This window comes from Festucalex cinctus, chromosome 20 (genome assembly GCF_051991245.1).
Source record: "Festucalex cinctus isolate MCC-2025b chromosome 20, RoL_Fcin_1.0, whole genome shotgun sequence".
Taxonomy (NCBI): domain Eukaryota; kingdom Metazoa; phylum Chordata; class Actinopteri; order Syngnathiformes; family Syngnathidae; genus Festucalex; species Festucalex cinctus.
The window spans coordinates 18,133,396-18,153,354 of NC_135430.1; the positions used below are offsets into that span (position 1 = coordinate 18,133,396).

The window sequence follows — 19,959 nt, forward strand, 5'->3', positions numbered from 1 at the left end:
AATAGTGGCGACAAAGTGCTGATATAAGCGTAGTTAAAATAAAATGACGGACTGACGATGACTGAAGTGTAACCAGGGCACTGACGATGAATGACGGATCAATTTTATGAATAATAATAATTTTGTAAATTGTCCATCTCTGCAAATTAGTTTGGGCAACAAGACCATTTTGAGCTTCAAATCAATATCATTTCTTCAGGAGATGCAAGTGAAATTTAAAGGGTTAAAAGATAAACGCTTAATGAGGTGATGTTAGCAAAGAACACACTCAAAAATGTCCCTGAACAAGCTGAAAGGGTACTAAAATCGAACAAGGCCCGAGGGTTATACACAGTACTGCTTATTGCTCTCGAGAGTGGAAACAGCTTCCGTTACCATGACGACTTAGGGAGCAGTTAGGGGATGGCTAGTTGTGAGTTTTGGGTATCAATACCTTGATACCTTATGATATGGAGGACCAAAAATAACCCAAAAAAAAAAAAAAAAAAAAAAAAAAAAAAAAAAAAAAGGAGGCTAAAATAAAAACCTATATTAAAATATGATTCTGCATTTTTGGTCCTCCATTAAGATTCAGCCGTTTTGTTTTTGTTTTGTCAGCCGTTTGTCCTTTACAGGGTTATTGCATTGACAAAGTTAATACCCAAAAGTTGAGAAGGCAGTAGCAGTAATTTAAAAAAAAAGTATACATCCAATTAAGTACCCCATAAGCACAGTCCTTAAAACAAAACACCATTTGTAGCAAAATTCAGTACAGCCTCCATTAACAAATTAAAAATACACACTACAAGATTAAGAGGCATTCGAAAACTTTCACAGCAAAGCATGTTTTTATTTTCAGAAACAAGTTAAACAACTGGCTCTCAGGGTACAGAAACGAGCACAAACACGACCCTTTTTTAAATTTTACTTTTGGATGTTACGTTATTGAGGAATTTAAACGTTCAAAAAAAATTATACCATTTCTTTACTTATTGGTGTTGAGGCTTGAGGGGGGGTAAAACAAAAACAAAAAAGACGCACGCAGGCATTCAATGAGCACTAGTACACTGGTGTTAGCCTATTATCAATTCAAAGTTTAGTGCCACACTGTGGGCAAATGTGTTCTGTTGTGACCAAACGGAGCAGCAGATCATCTAAATATATTTGTAAATATATATATTTATAATTTTCACAATATATCTATAAAGTATCTATAGATTACATCTATATATCTAAATATGTATACTAGGATTTTTACGTACATTCATTTGACCCTGTCATTTTTTTTTCTTCATATGAAAAGACATTTTTACTGTGGAATCTCCCCAGCAAGAAACTAAATTGGATTCAAACAGCTCAGTGACATAACATTTAACACAAGCATACCAAAAGACCTCTGTAATAATCTAGTATAAAATAGCATATTTTTCTGGACAACAGTACATGAACTCTTGAGAGTTCATTTCCTCATGTGCACACAAGAGCTGGCAACAACATTAACTAGCTAAAACAGTATCATGTCAGTGGTTATACGCTTAAACACATTTGTACAATCACTTATGTTAAGAGAACCTTGGCATATCACAGAATACACAAATTGGCAATCAACAAGTCGAGAAGTCTTGGCCACCAAACTGAAGCCACGTAACACATGGAGTATTTTGTTTAGACTTTTCAAGGCCACAAAGGCAGTCACATGAGTGCTGGTCAGGTGTGCTGTTGGGTTCAAGTTGACAACTGACCCTACAAAGAGGTATTAGAACCACACAATAGGAAAAATATGCAAATACTTAATGAGAATTCATGAGGGTAAAAGTCAATATTGAAAGATTACGTCTAATAGTCAATATTAGGAACTAATTAATATTATGGGAAAAAGACCTGCACTGGTGTGGGACTTTAATCCAATGTTGCCCAAATACTCCTACGTAAGACCCCAAACGCTGCCTTTAATTCTGTTTTTTTTTTTTTTTACATTACTGTAACAATATAGGTATAGAATCTGATGTGGTTTTAACCTTATGACACGGGTCATCTTTCAGTAGTCTCTAACTGAACTACTTACACCCCTCAGTTGATACAAAAGGCAACAAAAACAAAAATGAAGATTTCCTATTGGGTGTCGCACCATGCAAATCATTTTGAGGTCTTGTTTTCCTGAATAAAGTCATAGAATAACCTGGAAAATATTGTGGAATAACGTGCTCTTGTTTTACTAAAGACAACTAAAAGTATTCTCGACCGTGAATGGAGGAAATTTAGATATGTTTAACTGCTTTACTGTATTTAAATAAGCATTAAATTTAACACGAAAAAACAAAACAAAAAGTGCCACAAATGGAACAAGACCATTGTTAATAAATTTGGAATCTTTGACCTTATGTCTATTAACTGAAACATTTTTTTTTCCTCCCACTAAATCCAACCGTAACACCCACTCTGAATTCCTACCTTACTGAAACTTACAACTGAGTGAATACAGGGTTTCCCCCAGTGCTTTATGGGCCTGGCGGCAGATACAGGCTTTTCTTGCTCCGCCCTCCTCCCGCTTTTGATTCCCAGCCCATCCACAACCACCAGGCTTCAGAAGTTTCCCGGGGGACACCCTGGAATATGATGACAAGCTACAGTAAATGGGCCCCATGTTGAGCAGGCTAATGTGGACTTGGAACAAGAGTGTCCAAATCCCTGTTGGCCTCATCGTCTTCCAGGCCCGAGTAGGAGCTCAGGGCCGCCCAAAGTAAGCTGGGTTGCTCACAGTGGTGGTGACCCCTCCAGTGCTCCACAACTGCTTCTTTAGTATCCAACACCTTGCTGCAAAGTACACAGTTAAAGGCAGAACCTGCTGCAAGTACCCCAAAGCATCCGTCACCAGGTGACGTCGAGAAAGTCTTGCTGTCCTCCTCTTCACTTCCACAGTGGTGGAACATCATGTGCCTCTTGAGTTTAGCAAACGAGAAGAACTCCTCGTCGCAGTTGCTACACTTGATGAGGTTGTCCTTCTTGGTGGGCTGCCTCCAGTAATGTACAACGCGCTTTAACAGTTCTTCCTCAGCATTAAGACCACCCGGCGAGGGTTGATCCTCCTGAAGTTGGATTAGGACCTCCTCGCCATGAACATACACAAGGTGCATCCTCATGTTGGCAAAACTCGGAGTGACCACTTGGCAGCGGCCACATTTTATCTGCAGCTCCACAGGATCCTGTTCAATCCGTGTTTTGGAGTCGCCCCTGTTGGGACAGAATTGGTAATTATATTACGAGGCGGAACAACTTTGAATATGTTGAACAGGAAGTTGACTGGTTCACTTTAAAATTCTATCTTAGCATTTAAAGAAAAAAAAAACAACTCCTTTGTTCATTCTGCGAGTTTTCAGAAACTTTAGTATTTAATGAAGAAAATCTTTGGGGCACTGTGATAGAGCAAACCGCAGAAAAATATCTTCCATTTACAAAATACACGGCCACGTGTTGACAAGGTCTAAACTTCTATTTCAAGGCACCACTCTATATAGTTCGAAAGATAAAATTAGACAAGAATCATCTTACCCCTCAACATCTTCCTCATGACGTTTTATGGACGGCTCCATTGTAAGCAAGACATTGTGCACCTTTCGCAGATGATTGAAATACACGCCCATGTATCCAAAGGCCTTTTTGCAGAACTCACAGCTCACAGGCCGACGAGATTGAGCCTCAGAATGGTGAAGGTTCATATGGGTGCTCAGGCTGCCAGAATGCGTGTACGCTTTGCGGCACATCGGGCAGACATATGGCCGACTGCTGGTGTGACTGTTCATGTGGCTCTGGAGGTGATGCTTAAATTGGAAGCAGCGGCTGCAGGTGGGGCAACGATGAATTGAATTGCTGCTGACAAAAACTCTGGAATGGGACGTAGTGCTCAGATCGAGAGCGACCAGGGTTTTTTCGGTAGGACTATCTTGGTCCTTAGTCGCGGTGGGTGTGAGGAACTGTTGTTGACTCGGTAAAAGCTCTGGTTCTTGACCATCTGAAGTACTGGCATTAGCAGGCAAGCTAAGTAACTTGGGAATTGCCTCCATGACAAACACTGGCTTGGGCTGAATGCTTCGGTACTTCTTTGAAATGTCAACTTCCTTTTGCTTGGAACCTGGCATGACTACTGCTGGTTTTTCAGGGATCCTTCTACGAAAAAAGGCCAAAGATCTCTTCTTTCGGGCATCATATGCTAATATATCCTCCATTGTCTTTCTCTTTCTTCCTCTTTTCTTTCCCGGCAGTTTCTGAAGGCTACTCATGAGTGGGTTTTTATTCTGGGGCTGATGAGCCTGAGCTTGAGATGTTTCGTGGATCGATAATGGAGGATCTTTGGGGATCATGGGATCTGATCCGCTTAAGCAATCCTTATCTTGGGACAAGTTAAGCTTGGCAGCTGGAATGAGTGTGGGCTTCATTTTAGAGTAGGGTAGGATGGGCACTTTACCCTTAGGAGGGGAAGAGACAATCTGCACCGCTTTTCCGAAGATGGCTGCAGAAAGAACAGCGATGCCGTCTGGAAGCTGTGCAGCCCCAGACTTAGATTGGCACATTCTCATCATAGAACCACTTTGCTCTTGAGATTTGGCCGGTGAAGTTTTGAGGGCAGTTGGGAGAGTAGAAGGTGGACATAGATTTTTAGCAACACCCGTGATTGCAGATTGTTCAGTTTTAACTGGAGGTTGTTCTAATTGGGACCCTGGGTACAGGACAGCATTGTCTGGTAAAATGACAGGGGCAGAGATTTCAGAAGGTGCCGTATCTATTAAAATGACCTGCTCCGATTGTTCCTCCTTTTGATTTTGAGTGACTGTGCACTCCTCTTTCTTCTCATTAATCAGTGATGGTGTGCTGCTCACTTTTTTTGTCACAGCAACCCCAGAGGAAGTTTTCACCTTTAGAGCTATAGGTGTTGTTCTAACCTTATCTGTGGTCGCTGCTCTCCTCACAGGCTTGTACCTGGGTATGGGCAGCTTGAGATTCTTTTGGATGGACTGGGTTTGTTGAGGTTGTTGCTGTGTTGTCTGAGAGGAGACAGGAGGGGGCAGTGCCACCAGAGAGAACGTGCCCTCCTGACCAGCTATTTGCATCAGTGCATAGTTCTGAGTAGGCACAACGATGGATTTAGGGGTGGAGCCACTATTTGCTTCAGGTAGGGCAGCGGGAGGTTGGCAGGCTAGGACTGCAGAGGATGGGGAAGGCACAATGAATGGGGCCTTGGGGGCGATGCTGCGGAACTGAAGACTCTTCATTTGAATGGCTGGATTCACTGGAAACCAGCTGAAAGGCAGATAGAATAGCTGTATTAGATATTACTTGGAACCAAACTTCCAAAGACTGTAGATAACAGCCTTGCAGCACGATGTTGGTGGACGTTAAAATAACATTTTAGAGACATCTCCTTTGGGAAACATTTTCATGAACAGTTGGATGTCATTTTAATTTCACGGTGTGCAACTCAAATAGGAAAATCAAATAGACAAAAAATAAATATATATCTGCACTAGTGTGACAAGCTGTCCGTTTAGCCATATCTCTTTGGTCACACATAGCAGTTATCTTGTCCTCCGAGACTAAGGACAGAATGCCCTCTTTGATTTGAACTCAGCGTGTAGTTGTACTTCCTGCTGGGCCATTGCAGTGAATTCCTTGCATCACCCCCAACTCACTTCCTGGAAAGTAAAGCTATTAGAGCCTGAGAATTTGCCCCTCATCTCTCAATATTTAAAAACAATGATGGCCCTCAAATTTTTATGCCTGGATTATTTTATCAACTTTTCTTCTTAGCATTTAGTAACATTCCATGGTTATCATATCAATTCATTATATTTTTTCGAGTGCAACAAAATCTTTTACCATCTCAATTTGCTCAAGCTAAGTCTTTACAATAAGTGCTAAATTAAAACAGTATTCCCATAAATCAATACCACATCGTTGTATCAAAAGGTGGAGAAGATAACACTGGAATGCATCAAAGCCTTACAGTAAAAAGATTATGCAACGGGTTCAATTTCACATTGATTTCCGCGGAATCATTTAGAACGGCCATTATTCCAAATCCACACTAATACCAAAAGAATTCTGGAGGTATCACAAAAACACTGCAACAATACAATAGAAACTTGATAGAGATAACATCTTTTTCAAGAAAAGCCAGTAATGAGAAACAGCAAAAGGCACACTGTTTAACAGCTGGAAGTGTTTTTGTGCAAAGAATATTTACACAGTACCTGACCACATGACAGCTCCATAAAATTTGGAAGTATTCCTTTTCTATATAGAGTAGACAGCTGATAGTATTTTGATTGTTACTGTGGCTGAACACTCAGCGGAATAAAACCAAGGGATGCGAAATTCACTCCACTAAAGTGAAAGTTTGAAATAAGATATGATGTTTACAGGAATGGTGAGCATTAATGGCTAAAAAAAAAAAAAAATAACAGCCTGCCTGTTAAATCAGAATCTGAATCACCTTTATTAGCCAAGATACAGTCATTGATGACTTGGAAACAGTTATTCAACAAATACAAGGTTAAATATGAAACATCATAAAATTACAGACATCTGATTACTGTACTAAATGGAAATTGTAATGCTACAATTGATGATAGTTGCCTTGATATAAAACGAGATGCATAAATTTGTCTTTTGTGACGCCTGAATGAGATCTGGATGGGGAGCTTATTTATTACGTTAGAATATGATCTAAACATTTTACCAATTCAAAATAAGTTAGATGATTTGATATAGTAATCCAATAAATTTGCCTTCCGCTGTGAACTTCTGAAGCTCAGTCTCATCTAACTACACTTTCATTCCCCCCCATATTTTACTCTATAGCAATGTTCCCGTGCCCAGCTTTAAATTTTATAGCAGGATTTTATGAGACGTGGAATAACACAGCAAAGCATTGAAATACTTAAAATATGAGGTTTCAAACTTAAAACCGTGTGGACAAAAAAAGGGTCTTACTATTTTACAAAGTCAACAATGAGCAAAAGAATGATGTGGTATCAACTTGTTAAGGGGATCTGACGTACATGATTATTAGGCTTAAAATGGCCGATCATGAGGGAATCAAATACAGGGAATAAAAGACAAATACATGTGGAGGTCACAGATTCCACTCAATCGGCTGTTGGATTTTAAATGCCATCAGGTTTAATCTGACTGGGGTCATAGGTCATGGCTAGGATGATGCGGAAAACCTGTGTGCGTGTGTGTGTGTGTGTTTTGGTAGAGAATGCAGGGGACAGAGGGAAAGGGGAAACAGATTAACAGGTGAAGCCAGAGGGTGAGAGGTGAGGAACGTATGTTTATGTATGGAAGAGGTCAGGGTTGAATAGGAGGCCAGTGTGTGAGCAGACCAAGTGACCATATAATAAAAACAACAAAACCAAAAAGAGCTGGGACACATGCAAAAATGTACGGCTTCAAAAAAAGGTTTTACCATATTTGCAGTGCAGTTTCTTGAAATGGTGTGAACTGCCTAGTCCTAAGCACGAGTTTTAACATGATTATGTAATTGGCTGAAAATGCTCCCTTGTGCAACCACACTATTTTGGTCCCTTCATTTTCAAATTGAATTGTACTGGTATTGGTTCCACATTTTTTTTTTTTTTTTTTTTTTGTAAAAGAAGTCAAAGAGGAGATGAAGTCTACAATTGAGCTCGATGGCATAGATTGACTTGTATTCTGAGGCGAGGACAGCAGAGAGCATAGTTGTGAGGCTTGTTATCTCCCTAGTAGGGGAAAGCAATGCTCATCTGGAACCCAAAGATAGGGTCTAGAGATGGAGCTGGTCTGGAATTAAATACGTGTCCGTGTTTGTGAGAGGGAGGGGTAAAAACACAGCAGAGGCCAAACTCCCCCAGGTTTTGGCGCAGATGAAAGGCCAGGATCTAGGCTAGATAAGAGGGCAGATCATGGGGGGTCGGGGCCAGCCGGCTGTGAGAAGCCATGTCAAGCAGCCATCTTTCACAATCCTCTTCCTACATGCGAACTTGTGCGAGAGGTCAATACATCTGAATATTTGTACCAGTTGTCTTTTGGGTAAAAGTATTTACTCTTAACCTGCCCACCCCCCTCCCCATCTGTGTTATGTGTTTGAGGTTGCCTTTTCCTCCATGTATCCAAACTGCTCAACGGCAGTTGGTAAAAACAGTCTTCAACTTAAGCCAAGTGCAAAACTGCGTGCGTACGTGTGTAGGAGAGTTAAGCTCTCTTGTGTCCATAGCAAGTGCAGTCATGGGGAAAATGAAATCGCCATCGGTGTTTGCAGAAGTCCTCGATTTGTCCTATGGCTCAGGCTGGATGAAACAGCGAGAAAGACACACAAATGGGTATTTGATAGCATCCAGCTGCTACTTCTGTCTTTTCATTGGGCAACAACGAAAGGTGTTGCACTCTCTCTTTCTCTATCACAGCGCCATATGGTATGCATGGCATGTGCAAACAAACACACGACCATATGTCATCCACTGTCACCTGAGCAAATCAATGCACAGGAGAAATCCATTCCAATTAGGACCATGCCGATTTAACCTGCATGGGGATGAAAATGAATCGATATTGAGACCCCCACTGCTAACCCACAATTCCTCGTGGTATCCCTTAAACGGACTTAAATGGACACATCAATACAAATTAAACTGTTCACATTCATCTGTATAAATTTATATGCATTCGCTAAATGGATGTGGATGTTGGTCAAACACTAAGTACAAAAGTTGCCTATTGAAGGCAGGATGCCATAAAATCCTAACCTTTGACTCACTTTTCAGCTAAACTGTCAGTCATCCACAAAAAGTTAATAATAATAATCCACAGATGAACCAAATAAGCATATTTACGAGCTTGCACAAAGCCAATTAATACGACAAACGGATCTGGAGGTGAGTGGCATCAATGTGGAGTGAAGGTGACAGCAGCGAGTCCAAGAGCATGTCTAGAAATGTGTGTTCGTGGTCTCAAGTGTTAACACCCTATCCGTCCCCAGGCAGCCAGACTGTCTTAGTCATCCAGACTTTGCAACGCTAAACCTTTACCTGACCTTTCCTTACGCGGTGACATTTGGACCCATTCGAATAGGTCAAACAGCACTAAAGAGTGTGGAAGAAAAATGGAGGGGAGCTTGACAAAAAAAAAAGTAAGTTGAGTGAGAGCTGTCGGCAAGAGGTGTCCATGGACCATCCAAGAAAAAAAAAAAAAAAAAAAGCAACATTTTTTTTTAAATTTCCAAGATCATGATGCCGAGCAAAGAGACAAAACGTGAACATCACAAAAACACATTTTGTCCTTTGTTGTTTGATTTGACTGTTAATGTTGGTAGCCAGCCACATTTGGCAGATATATTATTTAATTATGACGGACCGGATGGTACTTCTGCGGAATTGTCTCTTTGTTTGTTTGGAGAGTTCTCAAGTAAAAATTTGTTTGTACTGTACCCTGTCAACTTCAGTCAATCTAATAAAAATAATTTGACTGATATAATGACAGGGTAACGTGTTGCAGATTAACAATCTTGCATGTCATGATTCAAAAAGCATCTGTACTGCCGGGGAGTGGGGGCACTTCCCCTTTCTACCTAGCTCACCACTAAACCACTTTAGATTCATCAGCAGTTTTTTATGCTCTTCTCAAAAACAACGATGCAGTGTGTGATGTAGCTCTAATATTTAAACATTACTATATTTGGAATAAACACTTTCACAGCATCTTAAACGAGTTTTGTGAATATTAGAACTGCCTTGGGGAGAAGGGGCATCGTTGCAACCTCTACTGGGACACAAACGCCTTAATGATCACTTGACTCAATTGGACAAATTCAACGGGGAATCTGAGCGGAAGGAAGATGCCATCATGCTAATTTTAGTCCCTCTGCATCTCAGATGAAACACTGGAAAAGGCAGAGAGGCAGAGAGAAGCAGGAAAGTTCTGTGCATCTAATTTTTACTTTTTTTTTTTTTTTTTTTTTTTTGCATGACATCGTTCTTAGTATCATTATCTCATGCATCCAATATGAAAGAGAGTCTCATAGCGCTTTGATTTTGTGAATCATTCCTCCCTCTTCCTGTTCCCAGCCCTCATCGCCGCTTCCTTTTCTCAGCTTTCTGGTTCCAACGATCTCTTTCATTCTCACCTCCCTCCCCTTTTCCCAGTACCCGAGTAAATAAACAGTGTTATGCGGATGCTAATTACGGCTGGTTCAGGGACGTGATGGGCCCAGAGACAGATAAACAGCAAGGTAGGAAGGAGGAGGAATGAGAGGCAGAGGTGGGAGCGAAGGTAATACACCTCAAGGGTAACCCAACACAGACAGACATAAATCACCTATGTAGTGTAGGACACAGAAGTGAGATTTTGAGCTTTTAACCAAACTAGTAACTGCGAAGAAAAGTGTATATGCAAGGTCTTGAAGGACTTAAAATGGAGTAAAGTACCAAGCAGAGGAGGGCCATATGGCTGCGGTTCAGCTTGAGAGACAAATGGAAATGTTGTAAAACTTCCTTAATTACATCTGCTCCTACAGACATGGTGCAAGTTCAAAAGAAAAGGCAGATGATCTACACAGTTCACCTGTTGAGGTGAGACTGGGCTCATCTGCAACAAAATTAGCACTTCTGGCCTCAGTTGAGCTGTTGGTGATGCTACTCAAAGGAAATCAAATATTCAAGATCTTTGAAAGCCATCTTATCATCTTGTAAAGAATTGACATGCTTGCCCTAAATTATAGAGTATTTCAGGACTGGATCTAGACTCATGTTAGAATTCGACAGTCCAAACTCTGGGAAACAGATCTGCAGGCGAAACAATGCCAAGACCTGCATAGCACGTTTGGTGATTACTTGGATCCAAGTTGATGAGAAGCAGATCTTCACTGAGGAACGGAGATGACTTCCAGGTCCAAAGTAAAAACCCTGCCAACGTTTAGCTTTGGCCACAGGTGCTTCATCTCAACCGGTAGCTAAATGAGCTTGTTTACCTAATTTCAATGCAAATAGTTGTCTGTCTCTATACGTGCCCTGTGACTGACTAGTAACCAATTCATGCTATAGTCAGCCTTCCAACTTAAGTCAGCGTGGATAAGCTACAGCACCCCACGGCCCTTAACAGGCTAAGCAATATTGAAACTGGATGAGTGTCCGTCCCACCTAGTGGTTCCCCTATATCCAATATAGTGTACAGTACTTAGAAATGAACAGGTTATAAAAGTCCTCGGAGACTCAACCATCAAAGACATGCCTGTCCACAATATCTGCTGTTGCAGTTAATTAGTAAGGATGTGAGCACTCTAATGACAGAAAGCAAGGTGAAATGATGCGAGAGACCAAGTAGAAGAAACGATGAACGCCCAAGGAGACAGGGCGGATTGATTTGTAGCTAGCGGACATGGTTGGCACGTCACGGAACCACTGTTTTAAATGTTACCCTGAAAGGTTTCTTGATTAAAAGAAATCTTATGATCCCAGATTAGGACTAGATTGGTAATGACAGGTGCAGGAGAAACCTTAATGTTACAAAGACTTGCGTAAGCTTTTAATCTTGTGTTAAATCCACTGCAAACAGCGACAGAGAGACAAAGTAGAAAGAGAAAGGTAGAAAGGATCACAATGTATAAGGGATTGCAGAGGAGAGGGAAAATTGGGAAAAAAAGTGATGGGTGGATAGATGAGCTATTTTTATAATGAGGTCAGTGTGAGCTATGGGATTTTTTTTCTCTTGGGAATTACACACATGAACATACACAAGCTGTAGTGATGTATCCTGCTGTGCTTGGCTACCTCCATCAACAGAAGAAATAGACAGAAGTAGATGATGCAACTGTGCAATACATTTTTAACAATGTAAGAACAAGCCATGGAAAATAAGACTATTTCAACCCTGTGGTTGTCTATTCATTCAAGACCAGATTAAACTCATACCTATTTGATGATTCCCTTCGTCATTTGGTAGAGCCTAGGTCATGGTCCTGCCCCCCACTTCTCCACACTCCCCCTGAAAAAAGAAAGTATTTCACCTTTAGATTCAATGTATGTAAAAAATGTAGATGTACAAACTAGCATCACCAGGTCAATTGCGATGAAATGATCAAGTATGAATGGAAAGTAGCTTGCAGCGCTAAAGTCCAGTACAAAAAAAGTTCTTCCTATCAATGTAGTTTAAATGAACTAAAATAAATGACTCTGTTCTCCAAGCATTCAACAAATGTTCCCTTGCTGTGTGTTTGGCTGTAAAATTGTTAAATTTATGAAAGCAACGTTGACAAAGGTGAAAGATTTCTCAAGCGATCTATTTGCATCAAAGTGTAAAGAGTAACACGGTGCGGCGACGAGTACATTCGGCAGGGACATGATTCACACGTGGCTTTGCACATACACACGCAGACACACTCCATTTAACAGAATGAGCGCTCGTTTAGCCAACAGTGTCTCGGCAGGCAGGGACACAGGCTGCCCACTCAGTCAGATCCATTCATATTAAATAAATAAGGAGCGCTCGTGTGTGTAAATTATTCATTTAACACGCCTTATCCTCTTCCAACAACCTTGTTAGAGCAACTCGGGAGTGGAAAGAGGGGGTGCAGTTGGGGGGGGCACAAAGCAACGACGAGGCAGACACTGTGGCTCATGAGCGACTCAGCAGAACCTGTGGTGCATCTCTAAGCTCTCTGGGCCTTCAGTCATAAGGGGGCTAATACGGCCTGACACCTTTGTTTCAAGCAGAAAAGAGCTGCGTACACACAGTAACACACGTGCGTAAGGGCACACAATTGAGCTCACACTGGCATGCACAAACTTGAAGAGAAAGAGCACAAGAAATGAATTTTTAGTGCATATTCATAGAATAATCATTCTACTTGTCTGGATAAATTATTGAAGAATGGGAAAGCGGCACACGCAATGGTGTAATGCAGTGGATGTTTTCCTGTGCTGCCTGAACTAAGATCAAAAAGCACAGGAAGTCGTCGCTTCATGAACTGATGCTAACAAGCTGAAAAGGTAACACTAATATTTTACCTGTTACATTTTCTTCAGGGGGAAAAAACAGTGATTTGTTCTTATAACATGACACTGTATCTATCGATATTGATTGAAGTGGAAAAAACTACCATTAAAAAAATGGTAATTATTTATTTTTTATTTTTTTTTAATCCAGTCGATTTTGGAAATTTTGTTAAATGTAATCAACGATATACCTGAATGAATAAATTTATTACTTTTAAATGAATATAAAGATTTAAAGTTAGCTTTTGATAATTGATTTCAGATTGCATACACCAATCAATCATATGGTGTCACTAGTTTCTCAGTGACTGCAACTGCAGATCATTTGTGAACCGACGTTATTTAGCTGTCATTAGCCAGCAAGACTGCAATTGACTGGCAACCAGTTCAGAGTGTACCTGCCTACTGCCCGAAGCCGCTGAGATAGGCTCCAGCACCTCCGCGACCCTTGTAAGCAATAAGCGGTTTTAAGAAAATGGATGGATGGAGCCAGCCAGACTCTAAATAAAATTAAATAAAACACAAAACAACTCTAATTTTACCTCACTTGGTCTTGTATTTGACTCAAGTGCTCAATTCCAGGGTGGGGATTTATTTTAACTGACGGTGCTCATTACAACCGTCTGGAATCGGAATTTGAGTGCGCTGTCCCAACTAGGCATCTGCTACCTGCCCGGTACAACAACGTATGTTGAAACTCAATCACACACTCATTCTGACAAATCACAACATGAGGTCTTTGCACTTTATATAATGTTTCTGTATTCGATTCTTTCAAATGGCAAATTCCATATGAAGGAAAAACAGACTTTTCCATATTGTTTTTATACAAAGAAGAAATAAAATAAATAAATACATAAATAAAACAGGTGTCCCACAGCGGCAGGACTGCAATCTAAATTTGCTGGGACGGGACCACATGAAAACATCGTCTATTCCAGGCCAGGGCGGCAAAATTACAGCCCTGCTCCTTCTACTCTAGCATTAAACCTCAATTAGCTCGCAACTTCGCCAATGATGTCATAACACTGGGACTCAAGAGTCCTGAAAGTAAGGGTTACTTTTATTTAGAAAGACAAATGCTTGTATCTGAGCCACTTCAAACTTGAAAATTTTCTTTGGTGTGGTTCTACAGCCGAGAAAAGTCACTGTGGGGGAAAAAAGGTGATGTTCTTCAAATGTGTCTTACAAAAACAAAAACACAGGTTTGTGGTCTGCTTTGGCTAAATTTACCAAGACTGGTAATACGATCATGACAGGGTTTTTCTAAGGAGAAGAAAGGTCAGTTAATGGAGACAAAAAAACAAATAAAAACTCTTTGACCAGTGGGACAACTACCATGGTAAGGTAAACCAAAATTGAAACTTGAGCTTGTCTTTTTATAATAAAGAACACTATTCAAAAATCAGTAACAGTTGTGCTAAGTTTGTTTACTGAACTCCACTCATTTTTCTTATTGAATTTATTGGAAAGTTACACATTCTGTGATGTGCAAGCTGTTCCAAATGCTCCCGTGGCAAACCAGAGTGAACTGTAAAGATGGATGGAAACTTCGCATTTTCAAAATTGGTTTGACAAAATTAGACTGCAAGACAAACATCTGCTAGAAAAAAAGGGGGGGGGGGGACTAAACAAAATTAATGTTGAAAATAAAGTTCCACCAATCAAGTGAGAAGCCACTCCCCCTCCCAGATGATTAAAGTACTATCATGTAGTCCCTGTTGGTGATGGTGGTTAAGGCTGGCTGTCCCTATATGGCGAACAAAGGACGGAGCGACATCAACACACTCCTTCAAGGCAGCACCTCCTACCTTTTTTTCCCCCAAGTTTTCCTCTCACTGTTAATTATTTATTGCAGCTCACAGCAACTTCTCACCCAAAGACCACTAGTTGTACTAAAGAGGGATCATTTTCACATCTTCAAAGAGAAATCAGTTATGTCTAAGTTTCTGTGTTTTTTTTTTTTTTTTTTAACCACCCAGTGGCTTTAGAAAACTTCTCCATTACTATTCCATCACTTACAGGTGAACAGCAATCGGTTGGAGGGGGGCACTTTCCCAGAAAGTAGAACAGACTTTTTTTTTTTCCCAAGCCAAGCTCGGGCAAAAACTTTGAGAAGGGGTGGGTTTGGAGAGGGTGAGATCAAAAGCCTGCAAGTTTCTGGTGAGCGGATCCAATCAGCCGAGAGGGCCAAGGAGAGGAGGAGAGACAAGCACTTCCCTTTTAAATTGATCCCACCGAGACCCTCGAGGTTCCCCTCGTAGGACTCGCAGAAAAGCGCTAAAAATCTGGCCCCGTGGATCTGACGAGGAACTGGGAGGAGAGTGAGAGAAGAAAGACTGTTTTGGGTGGGGGAAGACAGAAAGAACAGAGAACTGTGAGGGAGAGACGCCAGTTGTGGCAGATCAAGAGAGGTGAGGTAGACAAGGAGGTGGGCTCATTTGCCAAGGGGGCATCTATGCATCAATGTGTTCCAGCTAAGAGCCAGTGTAGAGTGCGGGTGGGTGTCAGCTATCAAACCGGCTGTACACAGATGATGATGTGCTCAACCAATTGCAAATGTATCTTCATTCTACCCAGGTCTTGGCAGCAGAGACTCTGGATCATTTCAAGCTGGCCTGAGATCAGACCCTGGACGAAGATGGTGTCATTATACGCAGCATGTTCGGCTCTCAAAGGAACAAGCACTATCAGAGCAACCCAGAGACTCCGCAGCCTGCCAGACTCGCGACCGACTAACCATTCGCCAATATGTGCACAAAGTACACACAGTGAATGCATGCATTTTCGGTCACCTCAATGTTTTTGTGGCCGCTATGTTTCCAGCAACCAAAGAAAGGATCATCAAAATACAAATTGCAAATCAGTCCTTGGCTGCTCAATTTGTATCACTTTGTTTGAAGCTTATACATACATCATAAGCCATTTTACTCCGACAAGAAAAGTAATTGAATCGACAGTACAAGCAAATAATTTCAAGGATTTTCAATTATTACTACTGTAGTAGCATATTATTATCTCAGTTGTGATGAAAAGCCAACGCTCTGCATAAATAACTCGCATCCTAATAAATAAGCAGATCTCTACTAAATACAAATAAAGTGCCCTTAAGGTAACCACGCCCCATAGCAACAAGGTCAAATTCAAAATTACATGACTGGTCCTCAGTTGGTGTGGCAAATTCATTCTGAGAGCAGGATCATCATAAGTGCTAATTTTCCACAGCCAAAAAAAAAAGTGGAGTAGAGAAATTAGAAGCTTGATGTATAATGAGGCAAACAGGAGAGGGGGAATTAGAGACGAAGAATCAATTTCAAGGCTTAAAAAGATGTCAAAGACAACTTATTCTTTCACGCCACACTTCTTTGCCTGATTCTCAGAGCTTCATGACTGAGCAGCCTACAACACAAAAGAAAAAAGAATGCTAGGAAACTAGAGTGTCAACCTTGACAATGTATCCATTTAACAGGTTCAAATAATTGGGACTGACGATGACAGTTAACCTGGCCGCTGACGAATAAGACTGGCGAAATTTACTGACGCACCCAACTCCTCTGGAAATAAACCTTTGAATGACCAGATTTCCCGTTGTGCCTTTGGGAATATTATTACAAAGGAAACATGGTCGTACTTATAAAAGGTAACCTCTCCAGGGGACCCAGCTGTCCATTCCATCCAACAGCTCTCACCTATTCAGAGAGCGACCATGTTTGACCCAGGGCAAGACATTGGTAACCACTCAAACAGCACAACTTCAGAACAACAGCAATCTCATTAAGCTTGCAGTTCAAATACAGTGCGGGAACAAGCCAAGCGTTTCCTCTTTCTCCAAGTTGGACAGCTCTGTCGAACTAGGACAGCCACACTTGTATGTTAACTGTCTGGAAGATGATGATAATCCAGCACCGTTGCCAAACATCTATAAATAGTTCTCAATACAGTGGGAGCAACTTTGAAAATTGACCCTACAATCCACTTATAGCACAGCTAATAAAATACAAGGAGGGAGCGTAGTAAGATCATTTGTCTTGTCAGTGGATTGCATTGACAGGCCCATTGACGCTGACATCTCTTTAACATGAGGTTGGAGGGTGTTTGGTCTCCCCATCAGTCGCTTGCGAGCTGCAGAGCCTGGAAATGATTAGGCCTGGGAGGGCAATTAGCCTGAGCATCGCTGGGCTAAATATAGTGCAGCTTGGCCCAGCTCTGCTCCTGGGTCATGTCCACAATGCAGCCTCCACGCACATATGTTAGCACAATCTGGATTGTTTCACTACTGATGCGAAGGATCCGCTGACTCAGAGGAGATAACATAACTCAACTGTCGATCAGGTGTCTCGTGAGGCAAGCAGTGGGAATGAACCCAAAAAGGGAACATTTCCCTTATTCTCTGTAACTTTAAGACAAAAAGGCTTACTGTAATAGAATCTGATGTTGACTATTTCATTTTTGTAATCATACAGTACACCACGATTTCATCAAAAATGCCATGGTTAGGATTTGCTTTCCCACAGTGTTGCAGTCACTTAGTAGAAAGCAAAGAAAGAATGCTTCCCATCTCATAGCCTCCTGCCCCTTCAGTCCCGGTATCTCCTGACCCTGTGAGAAAAAATGTAGATTTTATCCTTAAAAACAGGAGGGTTCGCCCACTTGTTCACCTGGGACAGCTGTTGCACAGCAGAGGCAAACTAAGAAGGTTATAAGAGCCTGGGAATGTTTAACATCTCGAAAGCAATCAGAACATAGTCACTGCTCAGGGAATTGGACAGGAAATACGCAGAGTAACCCTTTCCTGCCTGAAAGGAAAGACAAGAGGAAGTCATTTAGGCTATGTCAAATATGCAAAACGAAAATTGAGCCCGTTAAAGAGTTTATCTCTGCAAATTAAATACCATTTGCATCATTCCTACTTGATTTTTCTGGATTATTTTTTTTACCTCAAATAAAAGGACCTTGCAAAAAAACAACAACTTCAAAGCGATAACATTTACTGTTGCATAACACCATTACAAATAAGATGCTTTTCTGGGCTAAAAGGTAACAGGTCAGTGCAAGGTTGCCGGGGTGTGCACCTTCCGTCTCTGATTGCTTGTTTTTCTTCAAGCATGGCATTTTCTTATATGTTAAATTTGAGGCACAAGATAAGACCAAGAATGCCCAATTTTTTTCACAGTTCATATTTATCACGTACTACTGTCAAGCAAAGATGCCAACTGTAGCACCACCTCTCAGAAACATCCTGGACATTATGTCAGGAACATTTGCATCTCAGCCAAAATAAAAACAGGGCATCAAACTCCAAACACTAATATTTTCTTTCAACAGTTTCTAATAAAAACAAATTGACAGCTTATTTCTTTTAACTTAAGTTTTGACTTATTCAAGAACATCTCTTGGCACTATAACCACTAATATTGAATAATCATCACAATCATCTCAGGGTGCAGTTGACATTCTACCGCCCTCTGCTGTCGACTGGAACTGACGTCACATTGCTAACGTCAGTTAAATGTTTTAGCTACAAAGCTAATGTTTGATACATCCAAACGTGGGCCAACATCACAATCGACTGATCTATCAGTGTGCATTTTTGGATGCCTGATTTTTTTTTTTAAATGTCTGATATGCTGGCTGAATCTATTTTCCCTGACACAGGATAGACCTTTCCCCAGTCACAAGACAAATAGAGGAATTTCATCCTCCTAAACTGTGGCTGCTGACAACTACCCTTCTCTTCCTCAAACAGGCTTATGTGGCAAGACTTGAGCATGTGTATAGGTGATAGGAAGTTTCGTTTCCGTCCAGTGTTCCTCCTTGCTGCTTCATTTTACAGTCTCTTGTTCACTTTTATGCGGTAGCTGTATATAAACCATTTTGCTTTACTGCTAATGAAAAGTGAGTGTTTGTTTGAAATACTTCTGTGAGGACCATCTCTAATAAAAGTACATACAGCAAGTTTACGAAAACAATATTGTTTTGTTGTATTGTTTTATATTGTGGTATACATCCAGATAAAACTGTAGTTCTGAGATAAATTCATATAATGTAGTTGCTCTAAAGGACTCCTTTTCAGTGAATTCACATCACGCATAATGCAGTTTTCTCTATCTAGGGAGCTTGTAAAAAGAGAATTCATATGGGTATGTATTTTAGTACTACAAGGTAAGGTACATTACTGTTAATAGGTATACACTTGAAATGCCATTTTTGTTGACAATCTGACAAATTTGTTGACAAATAGCAATTTTTCTTATGTGTTCAAACATTCAATCTATGTCCTAATTTTAATCTGGCGTTCCCATTTTTTTTTTTTTTTTTTTTTTTAAATTTACAAATACGAATAGTGAATGAGATTGTTCAAATTTCCCGACAGCCCACAACCCTTGCATCTTGCTTCGACAGCTTCCATGCTGACCACTTCTGACACTCAGAGCAGCCAGAGTATACTGTCACTCCCAGAGTATGGTGCACCTGAATAACGGAACAGCAATTTGTAAATACGCTGCTTCAACAGCTTCCATGCTGGTCCTGCATTCTGCTCTGACACTCTTGTCTCCGCAGTCGGAGTAGCCAGAGTATACATGACCATTCCCAAAGTATGGCGCTCTGAATAACCGAACAGCACACTCCAACTGCGCTCCGAGTTTCCAAAATGTCCGGAGTGTAACAACGCATGCTCAGAGTAGATTTCTAAATGCAACCATGGGGTCTGGTTCGAATAATTTCACAGGGACACATTGATGATAAAAATAAATTCAAAATTCTACTGAGAAATATATCAAGAGAAAGCAAATAAAAGGTGAAAGCACAACCAAAATACAACCATAAAAAGTACACCGGCCCTAATCGGATTTGAAATCCCTTCCCCTTCTACCCACTAAATTCAATTCCTTGTGCACACTAAATTCACACGCAGCAATATTTCTGCAGCCTGTAGCACCAGAATAAAAGAGACATC

At 40.8% G+C, this 19,959-nt stretch overlaps 1 protein-coding gene across 17 annotated transcripts in view; it reads right to left on the reverse strand.

The window, feature by feature from the left end:
• Nucleotides 1-804: 804 nt before the first annotated feature.
• Nucleotides 805-19,959, reverse strand: part of znf438 (zinc finger protein 438) — a 106,609-nt gene continuing 87,454 nt past the window's right edge. For all 17 annotated transcript variants that reach the window (XM_077508432.1, XM_077508441.1, XM_077508435.1 and 14 more), the window contains 3 exons: nt 11,919-11,991; nt 3,529-5,274; nt 805-3,210 (listed from right to left, as the gene is read on the reverse strand). In XM_077508432.1, the coding sequence (XP_077364558.1) occupies nt 2,634-3,210; nt 3,529-5,246 (2,295 nt within the window). In that variant the 5' untranslated portion in view covers nt 5,247-5,274; nt 11,919-11,991 and the 3' untranslated portion in view covers nt 805-2,633. The remainder of the gene's footprint in view (nt 3,211-3,528; nt 5,275-11,918; nt 11,992-19,959) is intronic.